This window comes from Chaetodon auriga, chromosome 10 (genome assembly GCF_051107435.1).
Source record: "Chaetodon auriga isolate fChaAug3 chromosome 10, fChaAug3.hap1, whole genome shotgun sequence".
Lineage (NCBI taxonomy): Eukaryota > Metazoa > Chordata > Actinopteri > Chaetodontiformes > Chaetodontidae > Chaetodon > Chaetodon auriga.
The window spans coordinates 20,356,529-20,376,351 of NC_135083.1; the positions used below are offsets into that span (position 1 = coordinate 20,356,529).

At 41.9% G+C, this 19,823-nt stretch overlaps 2 protein-coding genes across 3 annotated transcripts; both read right to left on the bottom strand.

The window, feature by feature from the left end:
* Window positions 1-10: 10 nt before the first annotated feature.
* LOC143327327 (putative pleckstrin homology domain-containing family N member 1) lies at window positions 11-8,613 on the bottom strand. 2 transcript variants are annotated; one of them, XM_076741610.1, is made up of 11 exons: window positions 8,071-8,613; window positions 5,942-6,062; window positions 5,085-5,231; window positions 4,650-4,736; window positions 4,012-4,099; window positions 3,786-3,922; window positions 3,537-3,683; window positions 2,241-2,327; window positions 1,879-1,954; window positions 1,707-1,783; window positions 11-521 (listed from the first exon to the last, which is right to left on the bottom strand). In XM_076741610.1, exons 1-11 carry the CDS (start codon window positions 8,163-8,165, stop codon window positions 390-392), a joined length of 1,194 nt encoding a protein of 397 aa, XP_076597725.1. In that variant the 5' UTR covers window positions 8,166-8,613; the 3' UTR covers window positions 11-389. The 2 variants fall into 2 exon arrangements, with proteins under 2 accessions (XP_076597725.1, XP_076597726.1); XM_076741611.1 differs by having other exon boundaries at window positions 58-517.
* A 771-nt stretch (window positions 8,614-9,384) lies between these two features.
* On the bottom strand, window positions 9,385-16,993 carry ttll10 (tubulin tyrosine ligase-like family, member 10). Its single transcript, XM_076741696.1, has 11 exons — window positions 16,618-16,993; window positions 16,194-16,347; window positions 15,878-15,996; window positions 15,594-15,714; window positions 14,426-14,511; window positions 13,155-13,341; window positions 12,710-12,881; window positions 11,595-11,735; window positions 10,398-10,514; window positions 10,201-10,294; window positions 9,385-9,995 (listed from the first exon to the last, which is right to left on the bottom strand). Exons 1-11 carry the CDS (start codon window positions 16,991-16,993, stop codon window positions 9,385-9,387), a joined length of 2,178 nt encoding a protein of 725 aa, XP_076597811.1.
* Window positions 16,994-19,823: the final 2,830 nt, after the last annotated feature.

A 19,823-nucleotide genomic window follows, 5' to 3' on the forward strand; every position in this document is an offset into this window, starting at 1 on the left:
TGACTCGTAAGACTTTTAAACAGTTTATTGTAGAAAAGTCAAACATTGTGGATTTTATGGTAAAAACACCAAAGCTGAATATGTACATTTTCCATGGTTCTGCTTTCTTTGGTGACTTTACAGCACTACAGTCTCTACAGCTAACATGTCTTCAGCTGTGGTCTGGCCTTAAATTGGGTCATGACCTTGTTTCTGTTTGTCCCCACATGAAAGAGAACTATAAGTATCTTCTCAGTCCCTGCGAGTGACAAAATCACCCAAATATATCAAAATCAGGGTGAGAGCACTTAAGAAGCTCTTCACAGCTGTATTCTGTGGCACATTTAGACATAAAAGTAATATGTACATACTATCTACATGTTATTTTAGGTTTGTTATTACAGTGAGAGTCAGCTGCGTCCATTCATGTGACACTGGTTGCTTGTTATCATGGGTTCCTGGGACTCCTTCCTGCTCCTGTGCAGCTTTGGCATGATTGGAGGTGCAGCGTGACTCACAGTAACGTGGCTGCTTCTGTCTGGCTGTAGATTAAACAGAAAATCTTGCTGAGACAAAGTTGCTTCACATTTAAGGTACCAAACATCACCTTGGCATGCATGAATATTTCTTGCAAACACAAGCAAAAAAAAAAAAAAAAAAAAAAAATCAAGAAAACCACGACAGGGCCGTGGAACAAAATGCACAAAAATGCCAAACTAAGATAGGAAAGTTGCATTTAGGACTGCACAACACTGCAGCATGTGTTAGAAAAAAATGGTTGGAAGTAAAAGATATTTAGCAAATGGGCTAAAGTAGTGGTTGTTAGTCTGGGGGCTGCCTCTTAAATCTTAATTCTTAACTTTAACAGATTTTTTCACTCTCGTTTTTGCTCTGTTTTGGTCTACACCAACTCCTGCAGAAAATAACTGGTTCTTTAGTTGTTAAACGCTCCAGTCTGTTCACCTGCTAGAGGCTAACTTGTTTTTAGAACATCTTTACTGAAAACAGCTGCCTGTTGTATTTGGAAATAATGCTGATGAGAGTGATCAGACTGCATCAAACAATAAAACTGTGGGCCAGAAAACCAAAACCGCTCTGAAAGACTCTGCAAAGTGAGGGAATATCAGCATGTGCGGCCCCTTTCTCATTACACAGTCATCTGATGCACTGCTAATATAAAGAAATAATAATCAATTGTGGCAGCTTTAAATCTTTTCTTTTTTCCCGTAAAATGCTACCGTCATCCTCTAAAAACCAGTCAAATGGCATCATCTGACCAGGCAAAAGTACAAACCTTGACCTGCTCACAGCACATGACCCACTGATGCTGTAATCACAGCGCAGAGACAAACCACTGGACTAAAACACCTGTATGGTAATTACATTGCTGCACTTCCCTCTAATGGCTCATACAGTAGATGTTACTAAAGTGATACATGACTTTGTTCTTTAAGATTAACAGACAGGTCTTTTTAGACTTGCTTACTGGGCTTCTGGTTGGTTTATGCTCACTGTAAATTAAGTGAGCTGATTAATAGTAAAAACCGCCTAAGCTGTATTTCAGCAACTTATTAATGGGTAAAATTATGTTAAAAGAATCCACCAACTCTGCAGTTCACTTAAACTCTGCTTAGCTTTTTAGCTTCTTTTAGCTCAAATGGTTTTACAGCCCATGAATGACTTCTCTTAACCATTTTATAGTCTTTTAAAAGATGTCACAGTCTAACCTGTTGTAACTGAAAGATCCAGTTCCAATAATCCTCCTGACAGCTACAAGAGATCAGCAGGGGCTCCATCAGCTCACCTGAAACACAACAGCAATCACAAATGACTGTTCCTCTCCTCACTGCACTCAGTTCAGCTAGAACAGTACTGATGTTGCATGTTTGTACAGTATACCTATCAGCTCAAACTCCAGCCGTCCAGGCAGGGCTGACCTCTCCACTGCTTTGACGCTGTGTCGGGGCAACCTGCCCTGTTACAGATGACGCAGAAGAAAAAGAAATCATGTAAGTTGGGGAGAACTTTATCTGGCATAGAATGATACCATGATTGTACAAGAAGCTCATGTTAGCTGCTGACTGAAATCCATTGAGTGATGTCGTAGGCGGCAGGTGTGAGTTACAAAATGTTCCACCCTTGTTATATGTCATGTGTCAAAAGAACAAGCACTGTGGAAAGATTACCGGGACACATAGTTAAGCCACGGCGGTTGCGGAGGTATTATTATGGATTTTTCCCATAGAGTCATTTTACACTACCTCATATCTTATATTAAGACGCTTGTTGTCCACTGACAGTAGTAGGACGTCTTGAGGGAAGAGAACCATCAGTCTTTCTTGGAGTCCCTGTGAGAACAAAGACAACAAAGTCACAGTTTCTGTTGTTAGCTGTCCAATACAGATTATACCACTGACAAAATACTGTGACACTACAAAGTTCTCTAATACTGTATGGACACACACTGTGGAACACTGTTCCACAAGCGGCATTCAAAGAATAGTTGCTGTTTATTTTATCTTGTGTCTTTCTTTTGTAATTTTGTCAGTCATTACATTAATAGCATTGTACTCTCCTTGTTCATTGCTGAGATATGCTAACGTGCCTATGTTGTCATAAACAGGGCAAGAATAACAAGTCAGACAATACTACAGGTTGCACTCCCAAGTAAGCAAAAAACATTTTGAAGAGCCACATTCAGTGCATGCCACACAGTGTGCCAGCAGGTCACATTTAACATGAAACCTGAATGGCACAAAGATAATGTTGCAAACAAAGCCGCATGTGTATCCGGGTTCAGAAAGGTTGTTAAGATACAATCTTGTGGCAACACATGGGAGCTGGGCTCTTGGGAAATGTGGTCTCTATTTTCAGATACTCTGACAAAAAGAAGTATTCTTGAAGTGGTGGTTTATCTGATATTTTGTGGTTAGTATGGAGGGCCAGAGATAGAAAAAAAAAAAAATAGTGACGAATGAGTAATTCTTCCTCTCAAATGACTTCATTGGTGCTTATCAGTAAGCATAGTTATTTGGGTCAGTAGGGGAGCAGCAGCTGTGTTTTGCAGTATATTTATTTGTATTAATATCATTGTTTCACATTCATTACATTGTCTCTGTCCCCTCCACACACTTTATTTATACATCTGTGATTGCAGTGGACATTGATTCACATTTACTTTGTGATTTTAGAGCAAACTTGTTTTGGTGACATCATGCCATAATCTCAGCATGTGAGGTGTCCAGCTGTCTCATTGTATGCCAGTTTCGTGGTCTTAACACAGAAATATTTCCTCATTATCACAAAATCATTTTTTTGGGGGGGGATTCCAGTGATACAAATATTCTAATGTCAAGATTTTGTGATTATGATTAGACTGCAAAAATTAAAAAAAAAAAAAAAAAAAGCATTACACACAAGTCATCTCAGGCCTTCCATAGTGACCGCCTGGCAAGAACTGATGTGCTTTAATTCAGAATGGCAAACTAGTTGAGAACTGATATTATAACACAGACAACTTGCAGATTATATGTACAGTGTGAGACAGTATTTATTACCTGTCTCTGTGTGTTGATGATATGGACCATAGATATGCATCTCGGCTGGCCCATGTGCTGTATCGGTGAGCCCTCCCACTGCCATATCGGAGCCTGGAGTAAGTAGCTTTTCAGTTCTTCTCTTTTCCAGTGCTCATCACAGGGTAACTAGGGAAGAAATACTGTATGTGATCAATTTATTAATTACAACTTCACCAGACTGCTTTTTCATTTACAGCTAGACCCAGATATACAGCAATTAGTCTTTACTAGATAGGAGAGAGCGCAGTGGGAGGGACTCATGGGTTGTGCCATTGACTTGTATCTCCTGTCTTCTAGGTGTTGCATCCATTTCTGCAACTCTGCAGCACTGGAGCATATGAAGACCTTGGAGTCCATCATTGGACCTGGATGAAAGAAGGAACACAGATCATGCTCACTGCTGCATGTGTTGCCATGGCTTAGCTGAACTTTAAGGTCATTTCTACTGACTCACTGCTGATCTCAAACATGTGTGGTGAATGTGACGTGTCAGGGTCCAGGGAGACAGCTTGCAAGGAAAGTCCAGAGAGGGGAAGGATGCCCTGCGGCATAAGAAAAAAAAATCATGTCTGTCATTGTGCTTCAGCTTCCTCCAAAGACATTATTTTTCAGGAACTCCCCAACAACACAAACCAAAATTGACACTGGTCATCATTATTCTCCAGTATCAGTACTTGTCTGTTCGTGTCATGTCTACATGGACCTGCTACATGTTGAAGTTGCTCACATATGTGCTGATTAACATAAAACAGCTGTATGTTGCTGCTGCAAATGAAAAATGAGAACTAAGTACACCAAAAACTTTGAGAGCTGAGGGAAACTGCAGAGCTGGAAAATGCTCTGTTCATATTACAAATAACCATTTGATCTGTTCTTAATATAGAAATATTGATTGGTACAGTTTTAATATGGTTGAATTTTAGCCAGTAGCTCACAATTAATGAATTCACTTTATCTATTGTTTAATATGTTTTTGTGTCCTGTGTCCATGTTCAGAACCTCTACTTAACGAGCACTAGAGTACATTTTTATGTGAACCACTATTTGACGTCACAACCATTGTTTTTTTAAAGTAAAAAGCACAAAGAATACGTCATAAATGAAGTCTTGTCGAGAGTGGTCCAGGGAGAGGATCAACAGGTGGAAAGAGAACAACACCAGGAAGTGTTCAGTGGTGCCCTGTGGGAACAAACAAAGATAAATGGCAAAGGCTGAACACCAAACACACATAATGCAGCACTGAGTCCTGATTAGAGATGTGTAGGCTCATTAATTCATAGTGTTCAGTTTGATCAGAGGCTGAGTGTTTATGTCCTTTTATGTTCACAACAAAAAAAAAAAAGATCTGTTTTACTGTTTTCCAATAAAATATGTGCCTTTTAATCAGTTTGTGGAATGAAAAATAACTGCTGGCAGATGATTAACAATCACCAAGGTGAATTTTAGAAAATGCCCCTTTAGGATGAGTCATTGAAGGAGCCACACCTCGTGAGGCCCTGCTTACTCCCACAGGCACTGCCATGTTACCTGTGTGTAGCTGTTGCAGAGAGACACCAGGGAGGAGTGGATGATCTCTCCATACATGTGGGGAGGTTGGCCCTCCCAGTCCCGGATTGGCTGCTGGGAGTAAATCCTGTGGTGCAGCTCGTCTCTGCTCCTGCCCCATAGCACCACCTGCAGACACAACGCTGTATCAGTCCATATCCGGTCATTATAGACGTTAATATTTAGCAGTTTTCTGCAGTTGTCATAAACCTTGTATGTTGCTGTAAGGATCTGTATGTGCTTTCTCATATCACTGCTCCCACCAGTATTTATATGTGGCCACATGTTTTACAGAGTGATGAGTCATGGATTACTCAGCATACTGGAGTTTGTCTCACTGTTGCAAGCCTCTCGTCGTGGTTGTGCAAAATGTTGCACAATTCAGGGGAATTTCATATCTGAAATTAAAATTATGTCTGTTCTTCGAGGAACGAATGCACAAAGACTGCTGTGTTGTCTTACTCTGTAGGAGTTTGGATGTTTCATATTCAGACAATTTCTCGTTCAAGTGGAAAGAAGTGTGAAAACTCTGGTTTGTGCAATAATGTTTCCTCCCTCCTTTGTTTCCCGTAAAGTTTGAATCACACCAAACAAGGAATGCAGAATCTCTCACGTTTGTCATGGAAATTCATACAGTGTGTTTACAGTGTGTCTGGCCTCAACACAAATAACAGCACCGAGTGGAAACTGTTGATATTCATGTGAGGCGCATCTGACCACATTCTGCTTCAGCTCTAAGTGTTAAAGTGTTGTTGTTGGTGTGTTCTGAATGCAAAAAGTGCACCATGAAGTTTCTGCCTATGTCTCTCTCACACACACACACACACACACATAGTGACCTCTTGCTCCAGGTGCCGTATTGAAGGGTAACGGGGTGGTGGTGGTGGTGGTGCTGGCTGCTGCTCATCTCTGCTGTTCCTCACTGACAGCTGAAGCCTGGTTTCTCCCAGACTCCACACCCTGAATTAAGACACATGTTCACACATTTCATGGGACAGTATTGTCACGTAATGGCAGTTCGTGTTAAGGGCTCAGTGGCTCAGCGGTTAGCTAGGTGGCCTCATGTGGCACGGATGTGGATTCATTTTGTAGTCCTTTCGGTGTAGCATGGATGTTAAAGTGCCTGCTCTGTTTGGTTCTGTCCTGCAGACCAGAAACATGTGAGTGAGGCAGACTGGAGACTCTAGACTGTCCATAACTATGACTGTGAGCTCCTGTTTGTTTCCAAATGGTGCATGCTTGGACTGGCTATAGCCCTGAAGAGCCTAAGACATACAGACTGAAGAGCAATAAGACATATCACTATTTAAATGACTTGTCATGATGCCCCTGCAGCCCAGCAGAAGCCAGACATAATCAGATTACAGTCATCAGAGCAGAGACAGACCCACCCGCTGACCCTTTACCATCACCACAGAAATGAGCTTTGTCATACATTAGTATGTACCACATGCTAATTCTAAGCAGGTTTTGATGATAGATAGATAGATAGATAGATAGATAGATAGATAGATAGATAGAAGAAACTAGATGTGTTAACTTTTGACCACTTCTTTATATTTGCTAATATCAAACCCATCAGAAATGCCCAAATAAGCAGACCGAGGTGCTCAGTGACTCTCTGGGTGTGTTTATGGAGAATTGCTTTGTAAATCCTTTGGACAGATTTTGATTTTAATGGAAGTTTTGTTGTTTTGTGCTGCTTTGTGACCATCTTCTTGCTGAAGGCCCATCTTCGGACTTTCATTGCAAACTAGCTCCATGCTATGTCCTTGGGCCTATGATAGCATCAAATAAATAAAGTGATAAAAGTAAACATTCAAATGTGTGTGAATCTTGGCGGCAGGTTCAAGGACATTAAATCATTGGAAATCCAATTTGCTTTCTCTTTGTAAAGTTTGCAGTCCCATTCTGCAGTCACTGTTTGAACGACGTGGCTTTTCTCACATAGCGCATTATTTCCTTTAAGCACAAGTTAATTCATTTCTGACATATGACCACCGTCAGAATCAGTATGAGAATACTATGAGAAAATAGTAAAAGGTGTTTTATACGGTAAAAATTACAATGTGTGGAATTTGGACCCAACTCAGTACACACAGCAGACACATCTGCTTCATCGGGTGTGCGTCTATATGCGAGTGTGCATCTTTAAAACATGCAGACATGAGTGGCCTGTGAAATATAAGTAGTAATTATCAAACAGACACACATAAGGACTGGTAGCAACTGTTGTGATTAGCCTCTGCTAATCCTGCAGCCTTAGAACGAGCGGGATTTGTCCCGCCCTGGTTCTGTATTAAACCCCTCCATTGTCTTATAGTAATCTGTTAATCACATCAGTGCAGCATCACCGAGTACTCATGTTCATGTTGAGTAAATAGGAGCCAATTAGTTCTCCTGTCTTGTTGTTCTGCTGGGTGCTGATGGATGAAATTCATATGGATGTAAACTGTTGTTCTGCAGGTGTTTTCATTTCATGGCTTCAAGGGTTTATAATTGAACCTTTTCTTTTTCTGTGTAAAAGCTCACCCTGTGACTCATATAGTATGTACATCCTGGAAATGACATTAATATAACACTGTGCAGCTTTAAAAAGGCTGTGCAGGAGGCTGCCTCCTCTTGTGTTTTACATTCTCAGCTGTAGAACATGATGCACGACATTATAATGAAAACCACAGAGGCAGAAGAAAGTGCCTCACTTCACAGAATGTCACCTCCAGAACTCAGTCATACACAAAACCACATTTAAACAAACCGACAACACACTCTCTCTGAAGTTGTGAAGATAAGTGCAGTAAAGTTTGCTTAATTCACGTTCAGGCTGAGGTACTGCTGGTATCCCTGTAGCTCTTATTTCCTCTGTCATTTCTGGATCCTAGTACAGTCATCATTGTGTGAAGTCCCCTCAAGAACTTTTCCATTTCATTTCTTAGTTTAAAACTGTGAACTTGTATTTGTGTCTTACCCTAGATTGTCTCCAGAGAGTTCCAGCAGCTCGATCTCATCAGGGCCCACCTCGTCCACTCCAGTATGCCTCTGGGTCACACTACAGCATCCCATGACGGATGAGGAGTCTGTCCCTCTCTGCCTTGCCTCAGCTTCTAGTCCACACACTGAGCACCATCTGCCCAGACAATCATCCCCACTGTGTGCGTGTGTGCGTGTGTGTGTGGGCCACACTAAAACCAAAGAGATAATATACAAAAAACGGGGGCTGGTTTGGTCCAAAAGAGGATATTGTGTGCAGGAGGGAGGGAGGGGAGTTGCTGCTAAGCTCTAGTTCCCCCTTTTAGCCAGCATGCAATGCACATTTCCACCGAACTTCAAGAACGAAAGGTGCTAAAGTTTGAAGAGGAATCGAAGATAAAAGTGACAAGAAGTTCCTGTCAGGTCGCAGCGCCGTCGTTGTTCCTTCCTTCCTGTCAGTTGGCTGTCTGCAGAGAACTGAGCAGCTTCCTCAGTCTGTTTTTTTTTAACCCTCTCAACTCACACTGGGAACCTGCTGACGCCACAGCACGACAAATAAAAACTAGTTCTTCTGTCATTCAAAAGACAAGCTTACCGTTTGTTATATGAAAAAAAAAGCACCTCTTGCAGACATAACACCTCTTCCTGACGATAAGTTTGGGCTCTCTGATGCTCTCAGCCTCCTTTTTGAGAAGCATGTGGATGAAGCAAGCATCCTGTTGGGAAAGATGGGACCAAAGCCCGCCTGTGTTTACATGCACCCAGCCTGGATATGGATGGGTAAGTGAGATAATTATGAGTTATGAAACGGAGAGGTAAAGGGCTGCAGTCAAAACAACAAGCCACAACAACTGTGGAGTGGAGGCCTGTGTTGATCTTCCTGGTTAGAATTACAGTAAGATGGTGGGAGGGTTTGTACACAATCATGTCTGAGTGTTTCTGGCTCTCCACAGAGGAGGAGCTGTTCTCTTGTTTCCGTGAGGGGCTGTACGATGACTGATGGATATATTTTCCATTTGCCACAGCTGTTGATTTGTGCTTTGATTGCAGTAAAAGAGTCTACTGTAATGGGAAGGAAAAACCCGTTTTTAAATTGAAATCAAAGGACATATTCCCAACAAACCAACAGTAACATGAGCTTAGTTATATTATTTAGTCATGTATATGTTCTTTATTGTCACATTAAACATTTATTAGTATTTCTCTGAAACAGCACCACATGTCCAAAGTGTGGATCTTTTTTTAGATAAAGCTCTTTAGATCACAGCTGTTTGCATATAATGTGTCACAGTTCCTCTTTCATCTCATAAACTCAGCTCTTTCTTTCCTTTCTGAGCTCCCCTTCACCAGGTTCCTCTCCTCTTTGTTCGGTCCCACATACAGAAGGTGCAGTGTGAGGAGTGGATGGTGTCGTCATCCCTTCGGCCAGCGCTGATGAAGACAGCAGCATGACGATCCTCCTCTTCTGCTGAGTCTTAGAGCGCCTTGCCTCATCTGCAGCCTTTAAATGATGATGCAAAGTGCATTTACTCGGCTTGAGTTCGACCCGAGGCCTTGGGTTCTTATTCCGGACAGTCTGCACTGACGGAGAGCTTTGATGGAGAGGTGAGGTGGGGGTGGAGGTAGCGGGACAGTGGCAGGACTTTGAACCACCCCTTCCTTCACCACTTGCCAAGACAGTCACAGAACTATCAGGGGATGCTGGGGACATAATTTTGCCCTCCGTCCCAGACTTACATCTTCGGAGTTCAGTCTTTTTGGTGCTTCTCTGGTTGCAGTCACTGTTTGTGTCGCTCTTGCTGCCTACCAGCACTGGCTCAGGAGGATCAACTCCATTGTACAGCAGCACAAACTCCCTCTGAGTGGCCAAAGGAAGAATCCTCTGCCTGAGACGACACTTGTTGAAGATCTCCAGAGTTAAATCTAGAGAAGAGCATGAAGGAGTGACAGCAGAAAAAAGCATGTTGGGTGGTATCACACCTCAGCCCGTTGAGCATACAACTGACCAAATAACACATCCAGTAAAGGGAACTATGATTGTACCATACACACACTGAACTGATGTGAGAATTTTTTTTGTTTGAGCATTGAATTTACTGGAAAAAGAAATGTAATAACATGAGCTCACCCAGTGTCTCCACAACAGTACTGGGTATGACCTCCTTCAGCACTTCACAGTTCACATGGAGAGCTGGATTACAGTTCATCTCCAACAGCCACACCTATTAGGAGCACATGGAGACACGATTGGACCAAAGACATGCACTTTAATACACATGTTGACATGCTGACCACCTCTCAGATGATCAGCAAAGTCTCACCCACCTTGAAGTCCTCGTCAACCATGAAGTCACAGCCAATCAAGTCAAAGAAGCCCAGTCGGCAGACTAACTTGGATTTGACTGCGAAGAAACACTGTGTCATTATCCGCTGCATGCGCTTCTGATGCATTGAGAGGAAAAAAAGAAAAAAGTCAGCCAATCCATCGTTCATCAGACTTCAGAGTGACAAACAAACTCCAACCACGTTGGAGGTCTGCAGCTCTTAGCAACAATATCTCAAAATGCATGGTTGGATTTCTTTAAGATAAAGATTGATTTATTTTTCTGCTGTTTTTAAATAATTTCATGATTTCTTTACTCATGACTGACTTTGTTGAAACAATTTAGCTGCATTTATTATTATTATTGTCTCCTTGGAGCCAGCAGAACAAGGTTTAAGCACAACATTATCACCTTATGTGTTAGCAAACAGCTGCCTAGTGACACATCCAGCAGACATAAAAACATCGCTTAATGCAGCTTTAAGTTTGGTGCTGTATCTCACTAACCACAGTGTCTTACCAGCTAACATGTTACTGGACAGAAAAGTATGTTTAAAGTAATTTCAAGAGCAGAACTTATGTATAAGTATTTCAGTTCTATAAAGTTGAGGGAAATGCAAGAGACAGCTTTAAAAAAATAATGGAAAAAAATCAAAGCAGCAGAGGCTCCGATATGCTGACTTTTAGTCCCTGATATGACTGAAGCTCCAAAAAGACTAAATCCTGCACTTCCCATAATGCAACGTGATAGCATCTTGAGGGCAGTGTGTAATGCAGCCTTTCTCTTAAAAATGAGTCGTCCTGCAGCACAAACCAAAATACGCAGGTGATGTCATCTGAGTAATTTTCTCTTCCAGAGTCACAGAAGACGTTACCCAGCTGAACTACCCAACTAAACATCCACATGGTGGTTTGTTGTATATACTTAAATGTGTCACTATTAGGGTTTGAGGAGCAACCAATGATATAAATTATTCAAGTGTGTACATTGTACTGTTTGTTATAGAGTAGGGCACTGTGGATAAAAACAGGCACCAAACAGCACATGTGATATTCCATTTCAGTAATAATATGATGTATCCTCAGACAGGAGTGAGATCATCGAAGCCTAACCACAATCTCAATTAGCTGCAAGCTTCAACAACCATCATTATAATGGTAATTGGTCCCTGAGAGCTACAACACACAGCAGCACTCACTGCAAAGGCGCCCAGCACCCAGTCCCTGGGCAGACCCTTGGCAACCTGAAACCTGTCGTTGACGTATGTGTTGAGGCTCTCCATGGACCACACAGTGTCCTCTTTTAGCTGGCTGTACAGAGGGTTCTTCTTCTGCATGTACTGGAGACGGACAGCAGGGGGACCAGAGACACACGGAGCACAGAGACAGTAGTGCCACAGCTAATGCTTCATCTACTCTACCTCTCTAGAAATAACAAGTAATGTGAAGATGGATGGGATGCAAATATCTCTTCAGTGTTATCATGAATGATTATGCCTTTTTCAATATGAGTGAAATGGGGGTTTACATGCTAAATATTAAGCCTTAAGAGGATAAATAGTCAATAAGCACATGAAATGTTCTCCACTGAGTCAAAAGTACAGTATTAACACCTGTAACTGTATCAAGCTGGTGAATGAATGACCAAGTGCCTTTAATCAACCTTTAGGCAAAACATTAAAGTGAAGCAAAAGAAAACAAAGAATATTCAGTGTAGTCATCCTGGTGATTCACAGCATTTTGACCACCCTGTGGTTGCAGAATAACAAGAGATGAATCGAACAAGCAGGAATTATTTAGTTTTTCAGTGCAGGTAATTAACACTGTTATACGTCTATTGTTGTAGCCTGCTGTGACACTGTATATGTCAATGGACTGATTGTGACAGGAAGTCAAGGCAGAACCACCACCAGCATGAGTCATTTCCAAATCTATTTTCATAAGATGTATCATTGAGATGTCTCTCTGACAGCCTGATTTCCAAATAGAGACTCAGTCTAACATCACCGCAGATAATCTAAAACCAGCGTGGGAGGTCTTGGTTAAAAGATAAGTTTGTAATTTCAGAGAAAACTCTTTCAATGCACGTGCATACCTGAGAATCATTTTAAGACAGACTTAAAACATTGTCAACCTATCCTTTAAAGGTCCACTGTGTAGGATTTAGTGGCCTCTGGCGGTGAGGCTGCAGATTGCAACCAAATGAACACCCTTCACCTCACTGCGCCCTATGATGGCTGCAAAAAAGTGTGTTTGCAGCCAGTGTTCGGTCTGTTTGAACAGAGTGCAGAGTCTGCACACTATTAAGGCATACCTGATTGGTCAGGTGGGCAGAGAGGTTGTTGGAGCTGGGGTCGTAGAGGTCGCATGTCAGTCGTACATATCCATGGCGAAAGAAGACCATGTAAGGTGCAGTGCAAGCAATCAGAAGGTACGAGCGTACATCAAACTTTTTGCCCTTGAGGAGCAGCGGACTCTGGATATAGCTGGGGGCAAAAGGTCAGTTTGCCTTCAAGACAATGCCAACAGCTACATCAATGTTTCTATGGAAAGTGTCAACAAGAAGACGCGGGAGTACAACAGACAATTACCCAGGTGAAACTGTCTAAAATATTCTGTGAACACTGGCTGAATATGCTGTGAATGTACTGAAATAGCATACTGAAATCCTCAAACAGATGTAACCTTTCAGAGGCAGACATGATGAACGTGGTATGACATTCCTTTTAATAACCCAATCACTGTGCATGTTGACCCACTGCTGGACAATGCGAGCCTGAGGCTGGCGCTGGTGCATCTTCCTGCTGGCCTGGCTGTCCTCTATGTGCTGCAGCTTCAGTCTGAAGGCAGCTATGTCCTCCTGACTCTTCAGCAGAAAGATTCCTCTGCCCTGGTTCAGACCCGTGGGCTTACAGATCCACATATGAGTCTCTGTGTTGCTCACACCTGGCAACAGTCGTAAAGTTATTTCAAGTCAATCAGCAAACCTATGACATATACGGGTTTGAAAGGCATGTACTAGTATTGTGTGTAGAGCAGGTCTGCACTGGTCTGTGTTTTCTGTGTCCTCTTCTATATTGCTTCTAGTTTGTGATACAGATGAGTGCTGTGTCACTGGGAAATCACTCTATATTTATTCTTTAGTACACCATATGTACTTTCCAGCAGTTTTTTGTAGTGTCTGAAGGTAAAAAGTATAAAAATTGTGTCCTCAAATATCCCGCAAGGCACTTAATTTCAGTCCTTGTTGAATTGGTAGTAACAGACAGGCAATAATCTCTTTTTCCATCATTCTGTGAGCAACTGATTTCATGCTGCAGAGGACACTTTCATCAGAGGGCCATAGGCTCAATCACCTACAATATAATGTAACACTCTGACGAGGTTATTCTACTGTCAAATAAGGACTTTTGGCGGCTGATACATATGAGAGCAGCGTTTACCATGAGGGGAACAGTGAACGTGTGAATGAGAGAGACATTTCAGACATCTAAACCAGCTGTCTGTGTCTTTCTCCTGTTTGCTCAGTGATAACCATGTTTGTCATGACCTGAACACCACTTATAATGAGGCTGTGTGTCTGTATTATGACAAACAATACAGAAAGCAGCAGTGTGTTTCACCTCCAGTCTTTAAAATGAAGGAAAAATGTTTTTCATATTTAACATTACATGTATTGAGCCCTGTTCAGTGCTGCAGCAGCTCCACATCTAGATCCTGAAGAGCGTCCGTCCTCGTGTTTGTGCCTCACCCCTGCCCTCTGCTGATTCATCTCTATGGCAACAGCATGTTCCCCTGGTGATTTTATCAGGGCCTTATGGGAGGTGAAGTGCATTATTTTCCAACCTCTTGATTAAACAATCACCCTGGCAACTGTTGTCTTAAGACTGCCAAGCACAAACTATTCTCTTTCTTTTCAGTGTTGGATGCACGACAGGCAGAGTTGGGTTGAACCAGTGTTGTGTCATTGCTGTACCAGGATACTGATGTGTTAGAGGTTAATGCAGGTGGGATGTTTGGTGCATTTTACCCTCCTGCTGGGCAAAGAAAGCCTCCCTCTCTTCCCTCACATCCATGCGAAAGGTTGTGGGAATGAATTCTTCCATTTTGAGCCTCCTGTGAAGAACAACACAACAAGGTGGAAGCAAGAAAATCCAAATGTGAAAATCAGATCTGCCCGAGAAAGTTGCATTAAATAGATAAAAAATTCACTTTATGTTTGAACCACAAAATCATGTTGAGCTTAAAAGACCATACCTGTGCTGAGCACTTGTGTAACCATGCTGTAGAACTGTACAACTTCCTTTCAGATAGCCATGTTTTCAATGTCTTTGATAATCCATTACAGTCACCATCAAGTTTGCTTTTACTGTCTGAACATGTACATTGTCATTGAGTGGTAAGACGATGATGCCACCAGTGCAGACTGATTTCAAATTGATTATGTTCCCTGTTATTGTTCCCTGTTGTTCAAAAATTGAAAACATTAAGGGATGATTTGGGACACTCTGGGATGGAATGTGAAGGTTGTGGGACTTGTTATGGGCAGGTAGTACTACCAGCACAGTCTATTATATCTATGTCATACAAACACAATTCAGCTTTAGTTTAAGTTCATTATCCAGAGAACAGCACATTCACCTGTAAGTCAACACGCGTAGGTCCAAATTCAGATATATTGCCACATCAGTTATTTCAATGGCTGCTGCAGTATCCTAATTAACTATTTGAGAGCCCTGTGTATTCTAAACTAGTGCTCATTTGATGTGTTTGTCCTGGTGGGTATGCATTATGCGTTTTTACAGGTGCTTACTAATAGACTGTACTACATGGTCAAATGGTTGGTCTGAATTTTGAGCATCTTTATTCGCATTAAATGAATCAGGCGAATGAATCAACTGTATATAGCTTATACAATTGATACACATAGTGCTCAATGGCGAGTTCGTGTGATTCAGATGGGAGGCCTGTGATAAATAATATCACAGGCTGATATGCTTTTCAATCAGTATTTGCAGAGCCAGGCCTCTATTGAACCTACATTATGGTACCAGATGGTTGCTAGGAGATTTGTGACACACCATAAATTATGTAAAGGAAACAGGCTGTTATATCTGTATGCGTTTAACACACACAGCCTGTCTGGATAAGAAATGAGCTGCGGACAAAGACAGCAGGAATACAGCTGTCCTCTTCACCTCAGCTCTCCACCATGCTTCACTTTGCTGGTGACTCGCTCGTGCTCCCGCAGGCTGCTGAGGAGGCCGATCTTAGTCGTGAGGACCTTATTGTTGGGAATCTGGTACACCAACTGTTCACCTGAGAACGATACAAGAGGATTTCAAGTTTTCTTTCTGTGAATGGAGGGCAAAAAAAAAACCCCTGCAAAATGAGAGCAGAAATTAAACAAGACATGAAACATCAGTTAGATTTTTCATTGCCTTGGCACAGATGGTGATGATTCATATAGCAATGACTGAACCTTCTCTGAAGTTACTGTAGGTGGCTGGTGATTTGGTCTCACACCACTTGAGTTTGAAATCCTCCCTGTGCTTGTTGTAAATCCTCTTCCATCCCCTGCTCTCGCAGTAACTCTTCACTCTAAAGGTAAAAGTCACACAGAGGAAGTCGCTCACACTTCTGCTTTAATCATACAACAATGATCCCACACCCAAAGACACAGCAGGAGAATGATGTTTTCTGCTCACATGAAAGGAAAAAAAATGTGATCACATGTGACATACCTAAAATCATTATTGATACTCTTCATATCCTTTATTTCATATTTCTCTGCTTACATTTCAGCCCCATTGGCTCCTCCGAAGAAGTAGAAAGGCCCAGGCCCCCTTGGCTCCTCCACCTGCCGCTCCCTGTGCCTGTCTGGATAGCAGGTCGACAAGCCCCTTGGGAACGACCTCTGGAGGTATCGCTCCACCAGGCAGGCACCTGATACTTTTACATACACAAACAGACAGGAATCATGCATGTACACAGTCACTCATACATACACAGACACATAAGCTCTATTAATATGTGCATGCAAATTATGTTGATGATTACATGGATGTCCAGTTAAAAGTATCAGCTTGTTACTGATAGCAAAATTCTGATTCTGAATGGAATTGCTTTTGTGCTGGCTTAATTTCATCATGCTGCAGTGACAGGATCAAAATATAGAATGAAGAACCAACATCATCACACTTAAAGTTTCGCTCCACACACCTGACCCTCTGTCCCAGCTTTCCTGGTCGACAGTCATGTGGGAAAACCTCCCTCTCCTTTCCTGAGTCTGCGTCTCCACCCTCTGGACCGGCTCGGGTCCACCTTCTGATGTCACTTCCTGCATGCCACCATGGTCAGGTGACAGAGGCTCTTCTCCTCTGGGCTCCTCCTCTTGCCTCAGGTTTCCTACAGACTGGTTGTCCCCACAGGGAACCTCCACTTCCTCCTTCTCTGCTTCTTCCTCTTGCTTCTGCAGTCTGGTCCCCTCTGCCTGGCCCACACTGCAGGGCTCCACCCAGCACTCAGATGACATGACCTCGTGCTCCTGCAAATTGCTGAAAATGTTCCAGCATGAGAGGACAGGTGAATCTTTCATTTAAGTATTGTACATGTTTAGTATGATCACATGAGATTGCTTTTATTAGCTAACACCTTGACTCTAGGGAATTGTTGGATGGGATGTCATGTACCTTTTAAAAGGCATTCCTGGTTCCAGCAGGATCAATCCTGTTGACTTGGGTGAATCCCTGACTTTCCTCATCCATCACATGCCGTAGTTCTCACTTAACTGTAATGATTTTGCAGAGTGCATCAATATTAGATCAGAATTTTAATTTTTCTAAATGAAACTGCCTGAAAACCTCATGACACTGCCACAGTCCTCACCTGTACTGCATTATCAGTATGAGAATATTGTCATTGTGAGTATGTTTGCATGCTAATGTTAGCATTTGGCTCAAAGCATCATTGTGCAGCCTCACAGAGCCACTAGCATCATTAGGCGTGTTGATTATTATGAATTCAAAGTAGCTGGTCACACATTATTTCTGCCGCTCTAATGACCAGCAGATCAGTAAACCTACTAATTCAGTTGTTTGGCTCACAGGAAAAATGCTATTTTGACTACTGGCCAAACTGCCATGTAAACTGGCATGGATATTAATGGCTGTGGTATTCATGGTGTTCAGAGGATGATTTCAATGACCCCCTGACCTTTTGTCTCCAGCAACACCACCAAACTGAAATGTCAAAATCTCACATTCGAACAGGCACATTTCTCTGATTTGCACCTTCATGGCTGCACTTGAATCCCATCACCTTTCCTGCACCACCATCAGAGTAAATGTTACAGTTCACTACTGGTCAAACCCTTAGATTTTTTTTTCATTTTTATTTTTAATTTTTTTCTGATTTATTGAAGATTTCAGCTCTGAGGCGTTTCTATCACCGTCCAGCTGCTTTAGACATTTATCCTTTTTTTCTGTGTAGTTCAAATGTAATATAACACCTGACAAACCTGAGAGATAAAAAAAAAAAAAACTGAAGTAGAATATGTCATGTGAAGAAGATGTGCCATCTCCAAATAAACGTGTCATTTTGTTTTAGACAACAGGAACTGAACTATGACCTTACTGTAGCGCCATTTAAAAGCAAAGGGTTTTACCTGCAACTCCAGCATCACACATGTGGACAGCTAGACTCCATTGACACCTACTGAGCCCATTCTTCTTCTACCATGTGGCCCAGGACAAATGGCAAACCCACATACTGAGGGACAGACTCGACAGAGGTGAAATCACATGGTCTGTCAGCAGTTAAGCCCTCAGCCATAGTCTGTCACACTGCAAGTAAGCAAACCCACTAGACCAATGTAAACAATCACCGGTTACTCGGGTAATGGGGCCTTAGCAACAGTTGCCTCTTGTAGATCGAATCTTAGAACAACAGCAGCTCAAGACAAACTAACTGCTCAAGATTATGTGTCCCACACCCTCCCCACCTCTAAGCTTAGCCTCATTCAATATTAATTGTCTGTAAGCCTCTGTTGTGTGAACCCTATGGTAACATAAGAGCAGAGTGTCAATCAAAATGGATTTGCCAGTTTTCCGGAGTATAATGTCCTCACACAGAAGGTAAAATAATATTTTCGAGAGTTTCTGTGACATATGTTTGCAAAGTGTCATAAAAAATGCTAAAATCTGTCGAAGGGCAGTTTTAGATTCTGTGGGAATGCTGTAGCAGGGAACAAATCATTAATTATCAGCATGAAACATCAAGATGAATTCCACCTCCAAAACTAAGATACAAAATAGCTTGAGCCTCTTAAGCCTCCAGACATCATTTTACTGTAAACATTCATTTATTGTTGTTTTTGAACACATTACAAAGACAATATATTTAATGTTTTACTTCATCAACATTGATTTTTGGAAATATATTCTTATTCTGAATTTGATGCAGCAACGCATTTCAAACAAGTTGAGACAGGAGCAACTAAAGACTGGGAAAGATGTGGAACGCTCCAAAAACACCTGTTTGGAACATTCCACAGGTAAACAGGTTCATTGGTAACAGGTGAGAGTATCATGATTGGCTATGAAAGGGGCATCCTGGAAAGACTCAGCCATTCACAAGCAAGGATGGAGCAAGGTTCACTACTTTGTGAACACATGATTGTATAAAGGACGTCACTACATGGGCTCAGGAACACTTTGTTAAACCACTGTAAGCTCAGTTTGTTTGCAAATGATTGATTTTTTTTTAACAATTTAGACAGTGTCCCAACTTTTTTGGAACCTGGGCTGTTAACTGAATCATCCACCTTCAGTCATTCTTTGAATCATTTTTTTTATGTCAGACATTATCATTAATCATATTGTCTCGTGCCAAACGGCGGTCACGCAGTTGAGCAACATAGCATTTGTCTGCTCGCACGGCAAATCCACTTATCACCTTTCTGTCTCAGTGATTTGACTCAGGAGGAAACACCCAGGCACAACCACAGTTGGCAATTATGCATAATCTCCTCTCTTCCTCCCAGCAGTCTGATAATTGACAGGGGTGGGTGCCTCTTACACCCAGCATCCATGCAACCATATAATTACATATACAGTAGGGTAACCAGCTTTTGAAGCACGCCCCTATCACCAATGGAGTTTAAGTGCGCATTCACGTCTAGCAGAGTGTGTTAAGAGTATTTAGAACAAATTTAGAGCAAGTTAGTCAAACTCAGATGAGAACTGAGTTTGGTCACTAATGACAGTGTGGAAGGGTTTATGACAGCTGAGCAAGTTTCATGTTACCAAAATGTGTCCAACAAAGAAGATGCCTGTGAGTCAATGTGACAGTGATATGTAGTTCAACAAACCTAAAAAACAAAGAGGTCAACTTTTCCTCCACGGTTCACATCAGAGAAATATAAACTG